General features: G+C 40.8%; 3 protein-coding genes and 1 non-coding gene across 6 annotated transcripts; 2 read left to right on the top strand and 2 right to left on the bottom strand.

Annotated features, from left to right (window-relative positions):
- Positions 1-817: 817 nt before the first annotated feature.
- LOC136437230 (neuropilin-1-like) lies at positions 818-1,486 on the bottom strand. The gene is made up of 2 exons (XM_066431710.1): positions 1,193-1,486; positions 818-835 (listed from the first exon to the last, which is right to left on the bottom strand). The coding sequence occupies exons 1-2, from the start codon at positions 1,484-1,486 to the stop codon at positions 818-820; spliced, it is 312 nt and encodes a 103-aa protein (XP_066287807.1).
- Positions 1,487-4,684: 3,198 nt separating this feature from the next.
- Positions 4,685-9,638, bottom strand: LOC136436406 (discoidin, CUB and LCCL domain-containing protein 2-like). 3 transcript variants are annotated; one of them, XM_066430371.1, is made up of 9 exons: positions 9,282-9,638; positions 8,655-8,974; positions 8,111-8,255; positions 7,776-7,964; positions 6,847-6,960; positions 6,537-6,624; positions 6,006-6,143; positions 5,506-5,589; positions 4,685-5,110 (listed from the first exon to the last, which is right to left on the bottom strand). In XM_066430371.1, the coding sequence occupies exons 1-9, from the start codon at positions 9,373-9,375 to the stop codon at positions 4,984-4,986; spliced, it is 1,299 nt and encodes a 432-aa protein (XP_066286468.1). In that variant the 5' UTR covers positions 9,376-9,638; the 3' UTR covers positions 4,685-4,983. The 3 variants fall into 3 exon arrangements, with proteins under 3 accessions (XP_066286468.1, XP_066286469.1, XP_066286470.1); XM_066430372.1 differs by having other exon boundaries at positions 6,006-6,140; XM_066430373.1 differs by lacking the exon at positions 7,776-7,964.
- A 251-nt stretch (positions 9,639-9,889) lies between these two features.
- Trnai-gau (transfer RNA isoleucine (anticodon GAU)) lies at positions 9,890-9,963 on the top strand. The gene has a single exon. It is a non-coding gene; the product is annotated as a tRNA-Ile (tRNA).
- Positions 9,964-12,501: 2,538 nt separating this feature from the next.
- On the top strand, positions 12,502-18,818 carry LOC136436405 (fibroblast growth factor 1-like). Its single transcript, XM_066430370.1, has 3 exons — positions 12,502-13,179; positions 14,966-15,069; positions 17,441-18,818. Exons 1-3 carry the CDS (start codon positions 12,975-12,977, stop codon positions 17,630-17,632), a joined length of 501 nt encoding a protein of 166 aa, XP_066286467.1. The 5' UTR covers positions 12,502-12,974; the 3' UTR covers positions 17,633-18,818.
- Positions 18,819-18,840: the final 22 nt, after the last annotated feature.

Below are 18,840 nucleotides of genomic sequence, written 5' to 3'. Positions count from 1 at the left end.
TGACACATACATACATACATACATATATATATGCATACACATAACATACAGACAATACATATACATACATACATACACACATACACGTACACATACACATATACATAATACATACATACACACACATACATGCACACACACACACACACACACACACACACACACACATGCATACGCCCAAACATACATACACAAACAAACATACACACATACAAAGGATGTACACACATACGTTACATACATACAAAATTAAGCCCCAACTGCAGCTATACGTTATGATGAAAGAACACAAACCTGGTAGACTGCATCCAAGGATCTCAACCCGAAGTGCAAACCCGTTACTGTGCCACCCAGCGGGACGAAACCTAACTGCAGTGGCTAAGACGGGCTCTGGCAGTATATTGGTGACTACCGTCTCTGTGTCATTATTGCCTTCGAATGTGACGTCCTAGGAAAGGGATAAAATGCAAATTCGGCATTTTATTCGAGATGATATGCAATACATAAGTTCAAATTTGTCTTGGTATGAAGTTTGATGGTTTTAGAATGTATATAATCTAAACAACACCATAGACATTCCTGTGCCAATAGATGGTTTACAATAAAAATGTTATATACTAGTATGTCAGGGTAAAGACTACGATCTGACAAAGATCATGATCAGAGTCTATGTTAACAGATCTAACCGGAATCTCTACTACAAGAATTGCTGATTGTACCGGTAGAATCGCAGATTACTTTGTGCCGGAAGAGATCCTGAGCTCACTCGACAGATACAGAAACAGATTCCGGTACGCGGTAGAATCATCGATTCCTGTCAGATCGTGATCTGTACCTACCATGTATATTATATACAGTATGTTAGCATTACAAAATGTAGCCTGGTAACTATCCTCCTGAGAATGGGTTAGCTCCCACTGATTCACACTTATATTGTATGAACCCAGGAGGCGTTTAACTTGTACCCAGGCTAGTAAAGTACAAATGTATAATCTCCAAGCAGATACAGGGTATGGCTCAGTGTTTCATGCATTTTTAAAGGCTTTCTATACATCTTTTTAGCAGTCCTCATTTTCTTTTCGCTTTTCCCATAAAGACTAGTAGAAAGAAGTACAAAACGTATACAAACAAACTAGAAACACTGAATCGACCCTACATCTGCTTGGAGCTGTGTAATATAATGTGTTCTTACTTTGTCAGCTATCTTGTAGCTAACCCATTCCTCTCCTTCTTGGTTCTTGAAGTCCAACGCAAAACGTTTAAGATAGTAGGGTCTTCTCGGACTCTCGTAGGACAGGTGTCCCTGTGTCATCACACCTATGACGTTCATTGTTTTCTCGAGGTCAATGGCGAGCCATTCGTGCCTGTGTCTCTGTGCCGGGCGCCAGGCGAACCTGTGGTCTACCCGGGCGTATCGCGGGTCCCACCCGGGACCGTAGAAGGACGAGCCGGTGATTTGTTCGTCGTTTATGTCGCCAGATTTCATCCCCAACTCTAGACGGCATCCTGCAACTATTAAGACGAAATCATGATTTTGTAGAAAGATTTCATTTCTTTCTCCTTTATTAGAAGACTTTAAACACAGGTAACAGCCTTGCTCGATCAATACTTGCGTCTGTTTGTTGTACAAGAACATAGAATTACAGGAATACCGTAGAAATGCATGTCTTTATGTATGTATGTATGTATGTATGTATGTATGTATGTATGTATCCATGTATTTATATATGTATGTATATTATGTGTGTCAGTGACATGATTTTTGTAGTCTGAGAACCCTAAACATATAAATAGATAAGAGTAAAACTTTCACCACAGCCTGATAACAACGACGTTTATTTGCGTGATAGAAGATTGTATTTCAATCAAATGAAATAAGGGACCCCGTGACTTTGTTAGGTTGTATCAAATAATGGCAGACCATCAACATTTCTTACTATTGTGAACGTAGTAATCATTAATGCTACCTGATTGCAGACGTTTCACAGTACAGTTTAGCCAAGTCAGCCAAAAAAGAAACAACTAGAATATGCAATAGTAAGGTGTAGTACACTCATCACACACACATACCTTCAGTTACTAAATCTACGTATACAGTGCATGCCGATGTGACCATTTAGCACATTTTGTGTTGAGTGAGTCAATATTTCTAGCTTAAAGCCATGCACGTTGTAATTTAACGATAACTATTGTAAGTTCAAACTTCTTTAAGGAAACAAAAAAGCTGCACTCACCCCCTTCCGCAGTGGATGAAATCGCTAACGCCACCACTATAGAAGCGACCAACACTCCTAACACGGACGACAGTTCCATGGTCTCTCCAACAGAATTCTACTGAATGACAAGTTTTTCTTAAGGTCTGTTTTCGAAACTTTTGTCGGTGAGTCAGCTGGTTGTCTACAGGAAATGATTGAACGGAATCGGGCGTTTCTTTAAGTGCCAGAACGGAAGATCAACATGAAATCACATGATTTTGTTTTCAGTGCCACATCCTGCAGCTGGGGTAAAGTAGAGAAAGACCCAAACGTGCTCTGTTTGTGGGTAAACACAGCAGCTCATTCAAGCACGGTACATTCGATACAGCCATAACATTGACTGAAAACTAAGAAAATAGTACTGTCCAGTCCAATATTTCTGTGTTACGAAACTTTTAAAGTATTCAATGATATTTTCTACTTAATAAGCATGAATGGTGTGCTGGGCATTTAATTTATCAATCTTGAATCAACGAAAAGCAAAGTAAAATGTGTTGATGATTATCAAGTCTAAGTGAAATAGCAGCACGATATGCAAACTCTATATTGTTTATTCAATAAAACAATGGATGACAACCAACCCTAAACAAAATTAAAGCTACTGACAATACTTGTAACACCTTTAAATACGATACAGAAGCATAGTGTGTTCATGACAAAGAATGATAGACCGCACACAACCCCTACAAAAACTTAAACATCTTTGAATAGGTTGGTACAGACTTTCTTTAATAGCCTGGTAACCAGTCTCATAGGGCCGACTTAGGGCTGTTTTACCGGCCCCAGTCCTACTAAGTAGTGACCTTTTTCTGACAGCATATCTTTCCAGTCGCTCTCTCTACTATACTAGCCCGTAGATTTCTAAAATCAACCCCGTTTTTGGATTCCCTTGCTTGGGTGGGCGGGCAACATACCCACACCGTAGAGATGCCGGGGAGCTCACGATGGTATGGTTACCAGGCTAAGCTTTTGAGGTTGGCATGAACTTCGCAACACGTATACCTAGTCTCTACCAGACTAACTACGCCGGCTTACAGGGAGAATATTTGCCAGGGATTCATTTGCAGGCGCGCGAAATGTGATCTTCAACATGGCCTGATTATTTCTTTTTCTGACGAATTCTATGATCCATACGTCCGTATGAAGGCCTGGTGGCGGCTAACGTATACACAGGCAACAGAGTGACCATTCAACACCCCTGATATCATTCACCGTGTAGTTATGTACACATATTCCGGTAGTCTTAACAAAAATGCGTAACACAACCGACTACTTAGCCACTAGATTCAAACTAATCACCAAATTTCCGCCGTGACCTTCGTACCCCACCACTTACAGTGTTTACAGTTGTATCAACACTCCTCAGACACAGAGGAGAGGGGGTTTGAGTTTCGTGTTTATCGTTGCGCACAGCTGGTGTGGTTTGTCGTCTGAGGGGTTTCCTGTAATGCCCTGAAGAACGCGTTGGAGTGTTAACTTGTAAAGGCATATTGCCCGCATTTGAGCCTGCACATTTGTAATGCTATAGTTTGTTTTGCACAAGGCCATGTTGATTTGATTATATGGATGACATCCGCACGCGCATCAATTTTCGTCCGATTCCGAAGGTAAAATAAAAATTTCCCCCAAATTGTTAATCATACAAAGTAGCTGCAAAATGATCAAATATATGCCGTTAGTTGTAAAAGAAATATTAGAAAACGATACTAATGTCGTACAATGCCAACATCATTTCCAAAGTCAACAAAATTTTGAAACAACAAAAAAACAAAAAAGAAGAACTTATATTTCGGCATACCATACTCTTTGTGTTTAGCTATTTGTTCAACCTTCCTGGCCACGTACTGGTAGATTTCATAATAAAGGCAATTTTTTTTCAGTTTTGGGGTTCCCAGAGGATGTCATCCATATAATCAAATCAACATGGCCTAACCGGTTAACGGCATTTAGGCATAACACACCAGTTTTGCACAGTAAGTACAAGCTGTGTAAGAATGGACTGTAAGGTTTGATCCACTCACAACGGAAAAGATCCCTACTCTTTCTTCGACAAGCTTAGTGTGGTGGGTTCTTTAACGTGCTCGATGTGTGGCCCTCCTCATGCAAACACGGTACCTCCGACTTCACGCCCCATCGAGTGAGCAAATAGATCAAGTTCGATAGTGGGTCTCCTAGCGGCTTTCTATGGTACTAAAATGAAACTTCCAGTTTTTATATCTCGTGTTCTAGACATGTTATGTTCGTGATTTTTGAGTGAGATAACACTTGGGAAAGCGAGTAAGTGGTGTAGGATTGGGTCCCCTAGAAACTTGCTTGGAACTGCAGAGGCCGATTGTGTTGGAGCGTTTTAAAGAGAATAACCCAGGAAGGGATTCACGGATCTTCATGATTTTATGAGACGCTTAAAGATTATGAAAATCAATATCTAATTTGCATAGTTGATAAAGAAATTTTATTTTTTACTGAGATACTACAAAAAATCAAAGTAAATATTTTTCTCTGACATATCAAATGGTCTTATCAAAACCTCATTGCAAAATTTATACTAGCTGTTGTTTCGGAAATATCTTTACAAAATAATGATAATATCATTATCCATATCAACACTATAAACAGACTGGCATATGAGTATTGCACAGAGATAGATAGATAGATAGATTGCAAACAAGCTAAATAATGCCGCAAGCACGTCTAGACATGCAGTCAAGTTTCAGATGTTGACCATGTTTCATCCGTAAATAATGTTGTCGACCATGCCCTCATCATCAGCACCACAGGGCTTCTTATCAACAACTGAATAAAGAGCTGCAGCTCCCTCGCTGGCCGGTAGGAGCGTGACGTTTGATGAATCCTCCCTGTGTAAAAAAGAAAAGACTATAACTCAGCTACTGTAATATGCACCATTCACAAAGCTAGAACAATGACAAGAAAATACTCCCGACCGCTCCCCAACCAAGGTCGGCACTAGGTTGGGAGTAGCCTGGAATTCATCCTATTATAGCTCCAATTCGTTCCGATGATCGCATACATTTGAAAGCAGATACGACTTTCCCGACTTTCATAAACGGCTGGTGCAGACTATTCTTAAAGACGAGCACCTCGCCGGCCGACTCCCAAGGCAGATGACCATGGTCAGGACTTACTCCCAACCACGGTCTGGAGAAGGTCGGGAGGCCATGGTCGGCAATGTGGGACAGGCGGCTTTCTATGGTGACTACAGTAACAGATCTAGCTACATTTCAGTACCTACCCCGTCCTGTTTACCGACTCATACATGTCGTTGCGCACAAAGCCGACTTCCTCTGGGTGCTCCCCCAAGCGATGTCCTGTCGTCCTGCAGTAAGGAAAACGTACGTGTCAAATCTGCAATTTCTGAATAGTTTTTAGACTTTTTTAGACACAAATGTGTGTACTGTAAGAATTCCAAAACTACATCTTTATCTTAAAGATTGTTGCAAAAAATTGAAGACAGTGCGAATTAGAAGCCGTGCGCGACTAACTAGTAGTACATGTCACTTCCATTAACATTAATCCGCCGGGTTACATAAATCCGCCACTTTGAAGACAGGATTTGAGAGATCTCTAGTGCAGCATCCCCCAGGTATGCACAGTTTAGATACACAGGAGTGCATTATACTGGGGGACGTTAGGTTGGAGATCTGTTTGGACGTATTTTTCAGGGTGGCGGAATTATGTACCCTGGTGGAATTATGGTTGTAGATGTTACATTTCTTGTAATAGCACACCCACCCTGTGTTGTCGACCGACTCGTACATGTCGTTGTGGACAAAGGTGACATCTTCTGGACGGTCCTCTGTGCGAACTGAAGCGGGAGGGGTTTGTAGGTCGTCCAACTTTACGGTGTCCGATCTGTCTCGACGTTTCCTTCTAAGTGATAAAAATAAATCAGTTTAAACTAACTGCCTGAGGACGTCATGATCTGCTAACCAAACCACGCCAAAGGAATCATATGTTTAGGCACCGTGCATGTAGTTATCGTCATTTCCGTATGGGGGCGTTAAGCTGGCGGCCCGTGTACGAGGGAGCTTATGGCGTCAAACCTCAGCACATAAAAGAACCCAACACACTAATCGAGAAGAGTAGGGGTGACCCGACGGTGTGCTTGGCTGAAAACGCGAGCCGTAGCGAAGCCACATAATCATTGCACTACTAGCTAACGAAACAGCGCCATGCTTCGTCCTCAGTCTGAGGTCGCCCCTTTACCTCACAGGTAGGCAAAACAGCAAAAGTAGAATGTATTTTAGATATACAATTGCTTACCTACACACAATGACTATCACGACGATGACAACAAGAAGGACTAGACCCCCTCCGGCGCCTGCAGCTATGGGGATTATACTGGAAAGACCTGGTTTGAAAAAAAAAATCAGAAACCAAACAAAATGTGTGGGGAGAGAGAGGGGGCGGGAGAGAGAGAGAGGGAAGAGAGAGAGAGAGAAAGAGAGGGGAGAGAGAAAGAAAGACAGAGAGAGATGGGGATAAGCGAAATGACCAGGCAAGAACCGATGGAACCGATTTTTCTAAGATATACCTTTTGATAGAATCAGTTATCATACATGTACATCCATACCTGCTGAAATGTTGCTCGGCGATTTCTTTGTGCTCGTTACCGAAGGCACCGTAGTAGCGGATGAAGGCACTGTAGTTACAGGTGGTCTTGTACTAGTTGTCCTAGTTGGGATTTCTGAGAATTAAGCGAAAAAAGAAAGAACTGGAAATGAATATAATCCATCCACTTGTTGAATGAAAAAGACATGTGTTACCATTCAAGATAACATAGTCCTCCTTTGACCCCGTTTTTTACGTTTGTGAATATAAGTTTGATTTGTCTAATGGATGTATAACGTAACGAGATTTCTTGGATATACAACATAGCATATATAGTTAACTGAATAGAGCCAATATCAAAGGTGACATCCATAACTAATGTGTATGGAAGCTAAAGGAAAGGAAAATTACGATAGTCATAATTGTAACGTGTTGTGTTAGTTAGGGGAATTAGGCCAAATATCCGGTTTCCGGTTACCCGACCCACCATATATAGCCAAACCTGCCGACCCTAGCCTTTTTTTAGGTCGGTCGCTGGCAACGGAAATGCAACTTTCGACCTGACCTCTGAGGGATGAAATTCACAACAGACTTCCTGTATTTCACACTCTGTTGATAACAGTCAAACGCTTTGAGTAGTTGTGTAGTAAATATTGCACTGTTGTTCACAATATAACTGTGTCTGTACAATGTATATCTGCATATATAACATGATGTTCAAAATCTAAGTGTTCTGCTACATTTCAGGTTTACATGGCTAAACTGCACTGTATTTGTTGGATCACTACAAAAATTTAAGATCCCTGCCTACCTAACCTAATTTTTATTTTTAATTTCGGGACCCTATTAAACCGGAAACGTTGTTGCTTGGTCTAAGGACCATAACTCTGTAGCTGCATCATATTTGCTGATTTAGATCCATGCTTCATCTTTGTTCATAACAAGACTTACTCGAACAGTCTGGTGCGCCATTGGTCCAGTACCAGGTTCCGTTAATACCACAGATTAAATGGTACTCTGACACGTCCGAAGTGAAGCCAGCAGCACATTCGTATTTCCTCCATTCCCCAAAGGAGTTATCAGAATTATTAGTAATTATTATGGCGTTCGGGATTGAAGGAGGCTCTCCACAGGTTATGTCTGGGATGGAAAAAAGGGGGAAAAGGGGAAAAAAGAGATGGCAGACTTCACCCAATAATAACTCAAACACAACAGTGAAAGGTAGCGTTATCATGAGCAGAAAGTTATGAATATTGCTGGTATGTATAGAATATAACTGCTCGTACCTGACAAGTCACATCCAAGTATTTCCACCCTCAAGGCGATCCCTTCATGCCACGACTGTGGGAGAAACCTGATGGCTGATGCAACAATGGGCCTCGTGAAGTTGTTGAATTTAACAACGTTTGCACCACGGTTGCCTTGAAATCCCTACATTGTAAATGTGTACGTCAGAAAAGCACACTCATCAATTAAAAAGGAGGGAACAAACACTTTAAACCCTATCTAGACTGTGTTTTTTTTTGGATTCCTGTAATTATGACTTCGTCTATTTGATTTTATTGGCTAAACCCGTCTAAATAGGGAATTCCCATATTCCCATTATACTTAAAGATATTAAACGAAAAGGGTGTCTTATTGATGTCTGAAAAGACATCACTTTTAGCAACCCCACCCAAGCTAGATAGGACTTAGATACTTAACAAAAAGATATATAGGAAGCCGTACATATTTCCGCCGACAAGTATAAAGGCATGCAATGTGAAATCAGTTTTTGAAACGCACACACTGCAACGAATGGGTGAAGGTGGGCCTATTCATGACACTCACCTTTCCATCAAAAGCGTCCTGCCAGCCCGAATTCAGACTAGGTTCAACTTTGTATTGTAACATGAATGTCTCGACGTAATAGGACTTAGACCCCCAGAAGTGACCCTGTGTTTCTACTCCAGTGATCACCATCTGCTTTCTAAGATCAACTTGGAGCCATTGATCCGCGTTGTCTGTAGAAGGATACCAGGCGTACTTGTTGCCTATTCTCGCATAATATGCGTACCAAGGGTCCTCGTGAATGGCATCGTACCTTGTTGAAGCAGTTACCTGATCGTTTTTTATGTCACCACTTGTCATTCCAAGTGCTCTTCCGCATGCTAGAACAAGACAAACAACATTCATGAGACATGCATGACTTCTAAGTTTCGAATCCGCTATTGAATGAATAGTAGTAATGGAATAGGACATTCCATGGTCAGACCTCAAAAGTAGTATTCAAAACACGATCTCAGTAAATTTACTACCATGTGAACGTACAAAGTCAGACATTTCAAGCTAGAAGAAATTTGGATATGGCAATCGCAGGGAGCGATTAAATTCAACATGCTATTCTGATTTTTAGTCTGAACTACACGGACAGTCAATAACTGAAACAGGTTGTCGTACACGGTACATTACACTTACTTGCATACACTGTGGTGGTATCCGTAGCTATCATAAAAACCACCATGTAGGCTATGAAGTCTATATAACCACGTGGATGACTTGTAGACGCCATCTATAATGTTCTGTATTGTCAAAAATACGACGATGCGAGCCCTCACACCGAGAACATGCACTGAAACAAACCCGGAAGTAACTGAACGGTAGTTTCGCGGAAGGAAGTCGCCCACGCTTTTCTGTGTAATGAGGAATGACGGGTAAACTACATAAATCGGCAATTTACGAGAAAAATTCCTTTTCTCCCAACTTGCACAATTCTGACTGGTATTTTAACGCTTGAAAATAACTCAAATTAACCTGAGGTGTCGTCGTCATACTTTTGTTGGACACGACGCTGCAGTTTATGCCCACTTCGTCAGGTGGCGTACTTGGCAATGTAGTACTGTAATCATTTAGGGCTTACGTTTCTCGCAGGCTATCATTTCTGTAGTAAATCTGTTTCTGTATAGACATACATGTCCAAGTGAAAACTTAGCGTTAAGATTTCCCAATATTGAGTCAGATTACTGTTACACAATTTTTAACAAAATTGTACAAAACTGTACAAACGCCGGACGGGGGCATCCAGTGGCCGGTTAGCTCAGTTGGTTAGAGCGTCGTGCTGATAACGCGAAGGTCGCGGGTTCGACCCCCGTGCTGGCCAATTCGATTTTTTCCACCCAAAAACACTTAAGCTTTTCAGAAATTTGTTTTCATTCAAGCAAACACCCTGTTTCGCTCATATTTTCCCTTTTCTTGTGATTTCATATCTTGCGCTGTGCAGAGCATACATACTAGTATACTATATACATGCATATACATGTGTACTAGTAGCCAGCCAAGAATGTAGCCTTCAGTTACTTTTCCCCATTACAAACTAAAACCAAGCGACAAATCATACAGCGTTATCAGATACAACAATGGTGAGGGAAAATGTGACAAACCTACTAGCCATATACATAGAAAGAGATTTTATCCTAAATCATTAATTTTGCTGTATAAATACATACGGCCAGGGCTACCCAACTAGGCGAATTACAAAGTGCTATATCCTTGATGACTGAACAGTATAATATACAATGTACAACTATATAAAACAAGAGGAGAGGTTATGTAGCCGGTATGATCTCAGCAATGTCAATAAAGTTAAATTAAGAGAAGATAACGTCCTAAGATCTTTACACAATAGGAATCTTTATATGTGTCATAATGTTGACTCTTGTAGTGATGAATTAAAGGTGGTATGTGGTGTCTGGCAGCGTACCAAAGAGACCTCAACAACAAGAATGCCGCGCATTCAGCCTAACTTGACAACGGGATGTTAACACTTCAAAGCGAGTTCTAAAAGTGCAACAGGTCTCAACATACAAGGGGGCTTCCCAAGGGTTTTCCGAACTGTAACCGAAAACTTCCTTCCCTGGCTTACATCGCACTTGTAGTGTCAATATTTACAAGGGGAGTTTCGTTTGAAGTTCAAGGATAGAATATATTATCGTTGTGAAGATAAATACAACGATAAATAATATCCGGAGGACTAAAGGATTTAGAATAACGGTGAGAAAATATAGCAAAGCTTTTGAACTTTAAGACATGATCTGTGTCGTGAAATATGAAAATTATATCCATATGCTCTGTTATCAATGGTCATTGTACCTACTATAATCTACTATCAAAAGAAACCATTCATTGATATGACGTCATTTGGTTAACTGGTCTCCTGCGTCAATTAAGTAATTATATGACGTGAGCCAAGGTATTATCCCAGGCTGCTTGTAAATCTATCCGTAGAAAGGATGGGCCCAAACACAGCTCGTCATCTAGAAAGTAAGCTGAAGCTTAAATGTAAGCTTAAATGTACCGGCCTTACATACAAACAAATATTATGTTAAGTGTGTCAGTATTAAGTACTCAGTTGTCGATGGAAGTTATACATCCAGGTAAAGTAGGACATTATACGAAAAGATTTGACTATTCGAACAACTGTATAAATTCTCCAGACTTATTCTCAGTCATTGATGAAAGATAGTGGATATAATTTCTACTGAATATGTCTGACTTTTAAGAGACTTTATCCAGTTTCTTTGAATTGTTTCGTATGTAACATATACGTTATAATGAAACTATATACGCACTATGTATGTAATAGAGGTACCCTACCTATGTTGTGGACACACAGTCTAGTAAATACGTCTGACTCTTAAGAGACTTTATCCATTTAATAATACGTTATAATAAAACTATATACGTACTAGGTACCTAATAGAGGTACCCGTAATGTATTGAGCATGACATATCAGATCTACGTTCTTGACTCTTCAGACAAATTGAAAGCTTTCCATGGCCAAGCTAGTGCATTCCAGGACTTGCGCAATCAAGATTCTGTATAATACTGTAAATGCAGAGATGTTCAAAGGGATTCAATTTCGCGGTAGCGAGAAAATGCAGCGTTCGCGGTGGTATACTACCGCTACAGTCACACAATGGAACAGCTTTGCGCGGTTAAGAGTTCACCGCGAAATCCGCGAACATAAAACCACCGCGAACATCTCTGCATTTACAGTACTGTAAGTAGCTGGCGTTCCAACATGTACGACCGACAAGTCTAACGGAAGAGCGCACCCGGTCGCCTTTACAGACTCTCCCCTCTGTTAGAATGTAGGCAACAGCAAGTCAATGTTGTGGATAGCATCAACGCGCGCATTAATTTTCACCCAATTTTGAAAAACAAAAACACAAGAAATTTCTTTTCCCTACCCGACCGCGATGCTTTCAGTGTAGTAGTACATGTTATACTAGTGTGGTAGCATTGACTGCAGTTTATCTTAAATCGGATGTTAAGGGTAGTCCCTTCAGTTAACTGAGTAGTTGTAGAAGAGACTCTTGTGTGGTAGCCTTGCCTGTAGTTGTAGAAGTGGCACCAGCTGTAGGTTGCAGCTTTGAGTGTAGTTGTAGCCATACAAGACCATACAAGACTATAGCTACCAAAAGATTGTCACTTTCTGCACCTCTTGAATACAGAAATAATGGAATTCATGTTACAAGTTTATGGTCTCTATTTTGACTTCATGCATCTTAGGCATCTTGTTTTTTGGCCTTCTTGTTTTGGTTTTCATTTCGCGCTCTCGCATTAGATTTTGAGTCTGCAGAGGATGTTATCCATAGACCTTACTTGCCTCGGCCTTCCATACAGCGACAACTCGGAAACCGCAGTGGGCGGACTGCTAAACGGTGTGTCGGGACTCACAACAAAACCATCCAGGGATTTAATCACCCGCGGTTTCCGATTATCCCCTGTGTTCGCGGAGTTGCCTTATGTGACCTGTCTGTGGTGGAAGTGCATGTTCTATATTCGTACACAATGTACTTAGTGGGCAGCTGGTGCATGTGATGCGCATCCGGATTATTATACCGAGTAGCAGCGGCGACCGGGATATAAGATAAGAAGTCAACCTGCTTGAGCCTTGAAACAGGCCGCAGAGGGTGTACAAGTACGCGAAGGAGGAACCGTTCGTAAACTCTGTCGTTGAAGGATTTTTGAGAGCACTGGTGGATACGTACTAGTGTTGGAACTTAGCCGTTGTACATAGTACCATTCGTACGTAACTGAAACGCAGCGTCAATCAACGCAAGTCTTCAACCGAACCGAACGTCAACATTCCCCCGACCGGTGTCACGATGAGCGAGCTCGAAGTACCCGCCACCATAGTGGACGAGATGGGGAACGTGTACGATGTGTTGCTCGGGAAAGATCCAGAGTCCAACCTCGGCTTCGGGAAATACAAGGACATGAAACAGCTCTACTGCAGAAACAAGGGTTATCACGTACAGATCATGCCAGACGGGAGAATAACAGGCACCAAGGAAAACAACGACCCCTACGGTTAGTAGCATACATGTCCCTATATCCTGTATACGTATAACCATATACCTAGAGTGGTAGATATCGTGTAAAAGTGTGTCAATGCTATCGATTCAACTGAAGCGATGGGTTGACCTCAAGTGAGTGAAAGATAAGACCACCATACATATGTCACTGTTTTGATTTAACGGATGGATTTTATTGGCATCGGTCAACTCTACTTCAACAGATATGAGCTCGTATATCTACAGTCGTGACTGCACGGGAATTGTTAGCATACCTGCGGTATGGGTCTACTCTATAGGGAGATCTAACCAGAAATTGGTCCGTTCGGGGCATAATTATCTTAACAAAACAGTCATTAGCTGCCATGTTGAGAGTTGTTATGCGTACCATGAAGCATCATAATCATGAAACCAAGCTGTTACAACGTGACAAACTGGTCGGATAAGCCTTGTGTGTACCACCATCTTAATCTCCAAGCAGATGTAAGGGACAGTCTCAGTCCCTTTATTTTACGAGTTGGGGGCATTTTTCGTCTTTTCGAAGTGACATTTTAGGCGAAGGTGAAATCTAAAAAACAACGTTCACTACTAAATGCACTACTAAAAAGACGCACTAATAAATGACACAAAAACAAGCGTACAACACAGTCGCATCCTTACATCTGCTTGGAGAATCACCCACCCCACACCATCCCTCCCCCTAACAAGGCTTGCGTGCTATGCGCGCGGAAGAGTCTCCCATTCCTTCCCTGTCCAATTCGGTCACACCAGAGGTCATCCTCTGCTATATTTGATCAGGGGCGGTCGCCTGTGGGTGCCAAGGTATTGACCTGACGAACAAACTCATTTGTCAGTACAGTTCCTACACGGGTACCTCTTAATATCCAAATTGACAGCCGTGTTCACGGTATACTTTACATGAAAGCTAGCAGAAAATTAAATCTATATACAGCTTCAGTAACAAAGCTATATATCCAATTAGATACGCAGTTAATGATGCTACACAATCTGAGCACACAAAAACGTCACTTGTACGACTCGTACGTGTATGGCGGTCAGTCAACAGTTAAACGAAAGGCGGTACCATTCTACAAGTTTGCTAATGCATGAAAAAGTCACGACGTGCTTCAGTCCAACGATGCCAATGGTGCCTAGAATATGGTTATATATATATAGAGAGAGATTGCCAGTATTGAAGAAAAGTCCTTGTCCCTACACGTGTCCGAAGGCCAAAATACAAGTAACAAGTATTTCCCGATGACGTGATCGAATGTAGCTCAAGGTATTTTATCTATTGTGAAATGTGAGTACTACATAGTAACAATTCTTGATAACAAGCTTATAGTTTTCTATACTCTCCAAGCAGATGTTGTTGGGGAAGAATGTGACCTTCTTCTCATATGACCCATTTTATTAAAAACGGGGCATTTGATAAGAAGGTCAAAATCTTCCCCAACAACATCTGCTTGGACTCGCTGGAGAGAAGTACATGCAATGGAATGCAGAAATGCTCGCGGGGATTTAATTTCGCAATGGTTTTTAGGTCGCGTTCGAAACAATAGTAGTGCTACAGTCACACAATGTAGCGACGTTTCGCGGTTTTGCATTTACAGTATTCTATCAAGGTGTATCATCTTCCTTGTGACCTTACGAATGGGTGAACGACTTGTCATCACGTTTTTCATGGACGTTGTTAAGACGTTGTTAATCATGGAATCAACTTAAGTCCGTGTATTTTTACCATTTCTGCGCTATTTACGCAACTTGCCCTTTACTATCTACGTAAGTTCTCCCCCATACAGCTATGTTGGAGATCTTCTCTCCGGAGCCGGGAGTGGTGACCATACGGGGCGTGGAGGCCGACAGATTCCTGGCTATAAACGAGTCAGGCCGCCTGTACTCATCGGTGTGTACTTTCTAAATATTTCCTTCGTTCGTTACCATTATATTCATTGCCAAACTCCCTCCTATGGGAGTGGTACAAGTGTTACATTTGTATATACACACTCATCTGGAGTGAAACAGTATTTGTGTCACTATTAACTGAAAAGTGTTAGCCTGGATGCCAGAGCCCCAAACTCTAAAATATCTATCGTGTGGGGCCCAGGCTAGAAAAGTGTCTGCACTGCACATAATCAGAAATTGACATTCGTAAATGAGACTTAAACATGAGAATATAATGAATCTTTAAGTAATTGATTATATCTACCTACTGAAGTACTACAACTGTGTAATGTTATAGGCAAAAAGCCACATATTATATAGGAATGGCTTTTTGTCTATAATTCCAACCGTTCAGTCACGTTCTTACCACAAACTTTAAGACACGTATATGTAATATGAAATCGTTTTATCTACAGTACTATCATTTCGAGGTGAGACGGGTAGTGTGCTGAAAATATCACAGACTTTAAAGATACGTATAGGTAATAATATGAGAGAGTTTTATCTAATATCATTTCGAGGTGAGACGGGTAGTGTGCTGAAAAAAATGCAATATACATGTATGAGGACCTACCACCCCCTTCCCCATCCACTTACATGTACATGATGCATAGGATAGCCAGACATCGGAAAAAATAGCAAACTTGACTGCTGCGGCAGTGCCAGTGTACACAGAGATAGAATACCAGTATCTGTGTGCGACTGGTACAAATAGCCACTGATGAATGGTGTGGAGGAGTTCTCTTTACTTTGGCCGACTGAGAACCCGCACTGCGTCTCCCACTATATATTTTCTCAGCAGTAAGGCCACGTTGATTTGGTTATATCGATGACATTCTCTGGAAACCCCAAAACTGGTGCAAGCGCGCGAAAAAAAGTTTGGCAAAAGAAACTGCATTCATCTTGAAATATATAGTGTTAAGGAAGGTTGAACAAATGACCAAAAACACTCAGTATGGTATGCCGAACAATAAAATTTTCATTTTGAATTTTGTTCCTTTACATCTCTTTAACATTGACTTTGGCAATCTGCGATATCAGTAATAATTTCATATATTCTTTTTTTTCCTAATTTACGGGATATATTTGCACATTTTACTGCTGTTTTGTACGATTTACAGTTTGGTCGAAAACGTTTTTGAACGGAACTTCTTGATACGTGCGCGTGATGTCATTTAAATAATCGGATCAAAATAGCCTTACTGTAACTAACGGAATCAAGCTCAGCGTCCATATGGTCTTTCCTGGCAAATTTCCAAATGACTGAAGAAATCACAAAAGCTTGTTATTGCACTATCGTGTTTAAGTTTGGTTACCCGTACGTAGCACCCCTTTACCTTATGTGATCTTTGCCCGACGTTTTACCCGCCCACGCAGTGTCGGAAACTGGGTCAGAGAAGTGCGTCATATGGCGTTATTGTCACATACTTGTTCCATTGAGTTCGACGCCTCAGGCACATGTGTGGTACGGATTTCTAACAATGGAATAGTTGTGTATATATATTCAACCTCTCTATGTATTACCGAAGGGTTGTTATCTCCATGAAAAATAGAGGTATTGTTTTCTGTGTTTCCGGATACTTAATTGTGGTCAGCATAACTCTTAAAACATCTGAATGGATTGTTATGATATTTGAGATGTGGGTAGGTGTTGGTAGGACGAACATTACGGTTGATTATTGGCCCCCGGTGTGGTACTGCAGTAGAATCTCCGTTTTTTGTATCTTTTCTCCCGGACATGATATGATCTTCATTTTTTGTGGTAGATAGCTTTCGATGTAAGGAAGGCAGTGGTTTATGTTTAGGCACCCTAGCAGCTTGCTCTGCAACGGCGTTTTTGTTAAACTATTCCAAGGAGCACAATTGAACAATTGAACAATTAACTTATACCCAGGCTGTGTGGACCACTCACAAGCCTGTATTCCTCGGCGTTTATTCAGTTGCTGTAGGTAAGGCATTATGGCCAGGCATTATGTCACCGTAATAATCACCTCGAAGCAGGTTATTAAAGGCAACCAAAGCAATATTAGGACCCAAAAAATGGAAATACAAAAAATGCTGAAATCTTAATGGTAGTGAGATTTATTAACACTGTTTAGCACATTTGCGTAATAACTTCACACTATGAGCATTTTAAAACCGCAGAAAAACGAGCCGTACAATGATCCCCTTTAGCGAGCCTATAAAAAAACCGTGACGATTTTTAGTGAGTTCTGAAATCAAACCGACGTCATATTTTTGTATCATGTCACTATACATTGTGATAGTGCTGTTTGAACTAATATTGCTTGGGTTTCCTTTAAGCCTAAATTATCTGTCCACTTTTCCCCCAGGATGTTTTAAACGATGAGTGTTACTTCCTGGAGACCTTGGAGGCCAACAGGTACAACACGTACAGATCACAGAAGTACGCCCAGCAGAACTGGTACATGGGCATCACCAAGCGTGGAGAACCCAAACTGGCCTCAAGAACCAAGAGAGGACAGAAGGCAGTCCAGTTCCTTCCACGAGAAATCACTTCTTAAGTCTTCATCTTGCACTTAAAGATATATGAGACTATTATATGGATTTCTGTAGTTATCTCCATGAAAAATGGAGATATAGTTTTGGGTGTGTCTGTCTGTGTGTGTGTCTGTGTTTCCGCACTACTGTCGACAGCATAACTCCAGAACCTCTGGATGGATTACAATGATATTTGGTATGTGGGTAGGTGTTGTGAAGCCGACATTCAAGGTAGATTTTGGGCCCCCTGGTATGTGACCTTGGTACTGCAGCAGAACTTCAGTTTTTGTATCTTTTGACCTGGACGTGCTGTGGTCTTGATTTTTGGGTGGCAGATAGCTTGTGATGTAATAAAGAAGTGGTGTAGGTTTGGGCCCCCTAGCAGCTTGCTCTGGAACTGCAGTGGCGTTATTGTGAAAATCTTCTAGGGAGAATAACTGAACAAAGGGACGACGGGTTTCCATGATATTTAGTATGCAGGTAGCTTAGACCGAGATGTACACAGTGATGTGCAAATTATGCTAATTGACACTTAATTTGCATAACTAATGAGGAAAATCTATATTTGCAGTGTTTTCCATTATAAGACTCAAATACATGTAACATATGTAGTTTATGGCGAGTGGAGCATCAGCAGATACCAATTATGCAAATAAATTCATAATTTGCATAATTAATGCAAAAGTGCCATAATTCATCCAAGTGGAAAATGATAGGACTGACAATATTGCATCATGCCTAAGTTGGATAAAGGTGTTTATGACCAAGTATATATTATGTAAATGTGTAAGTCATTTGCATAAACAGAATAGTTCATGGAGATATGAGGTCGCGGAACTCTTGTTCCACAGAGTTTTTTGTGCTATTTGCATTAATTTATTATATTAGTATATAAATATATATGAGCTACTCTAGCAAGTATGGAGTTCGTTGTCTGTATCTGCATCAGAAGTGCACTGGGAAAGTAACATATGGAGTACCCAACAATTCATCCACTGGGCAAAGTGTACCATGGTTATATATATTATATAGAATGACAGTCGATGCACTATCTATTAGAGCCATACATAAATACTGTAAAACATAGGGCATTGCAATGTGAAATCATACAGTTTAAATAGGCACTTATCACTGAATCCTAAAGAATTACCTATAACATAACTAATGTACAGGCAAGACTGCTGAATAAATAACAAAATTTAATAATAATTATATATGAAGTGTGTATTTT

This window comes from Branchiostoma lanceolatum, chromosome 6 (assembly GCF_035083965.1).
Source record: "Branchiostoma lanceolatum isolate klBraLanc5 chromosome 6, klBraLanc5.hap2, whole genome shotgun sequence".
NCBI classification, from domain to species: Eukaryota; Metazoa; Chordata; class Leptocardii; order Amphioxiformes; family Branchiostomatidae; genus Branchiostoma; species Branchiostoma lanceolatum.
This window is presented reverse-complemented; position numbering and strand designations above follow the sequence as displayed.

Coding starts and splice junctions, on each gene's coding strand:
- LOC136437230 (XM_066431710.1), bottom strand. CDS start 1,486: ATGAAATCTGGCGACATAAACGACGAACAAATCACCGGCTCGTCCTTC.
- LOC136436406 (XM_066430371.1), bottom strand. CDS start 9,375: ATGGCGTCTACAAGTCATCCACGTGGTTATATAGACTTCATAGCCTAC. Junction 6,625..6,846: donor GCCGAGCAACATTTCAGCAG/GTATGGATGTAC, acceptor TTTTCAAACCAG/GTCTTTCCAGTATAATCCCC. Junction 5,111..5,505: donor GAGTCGGTAAACAGGACGGG/GTAGGTACTGAA, acceptor TTTTTTACACAG/GGAGGATTCATCAAACGTCA.
- LOC136436405 (XM_066430370.1), top strand. CDS start 12,975: ATGAGCGAGCTCGAAGTACCCGCCACCATAGTGGACGAGATGGGGAAC. Junction 13,180..14,965: donor GGAAAACAACGACCCCTACG/GTTAGTAGCATA, acceptor TCCCCCATACAG/CTATGTTGGAGATCTTCTCT. Junction 15,070..17,440: donor CAGGCCGCCTGTACTCATCG/GTGTGTACTTTC, acceptor CTTTTCCCCCAG/GATGTTTTAAACGATGAGTG.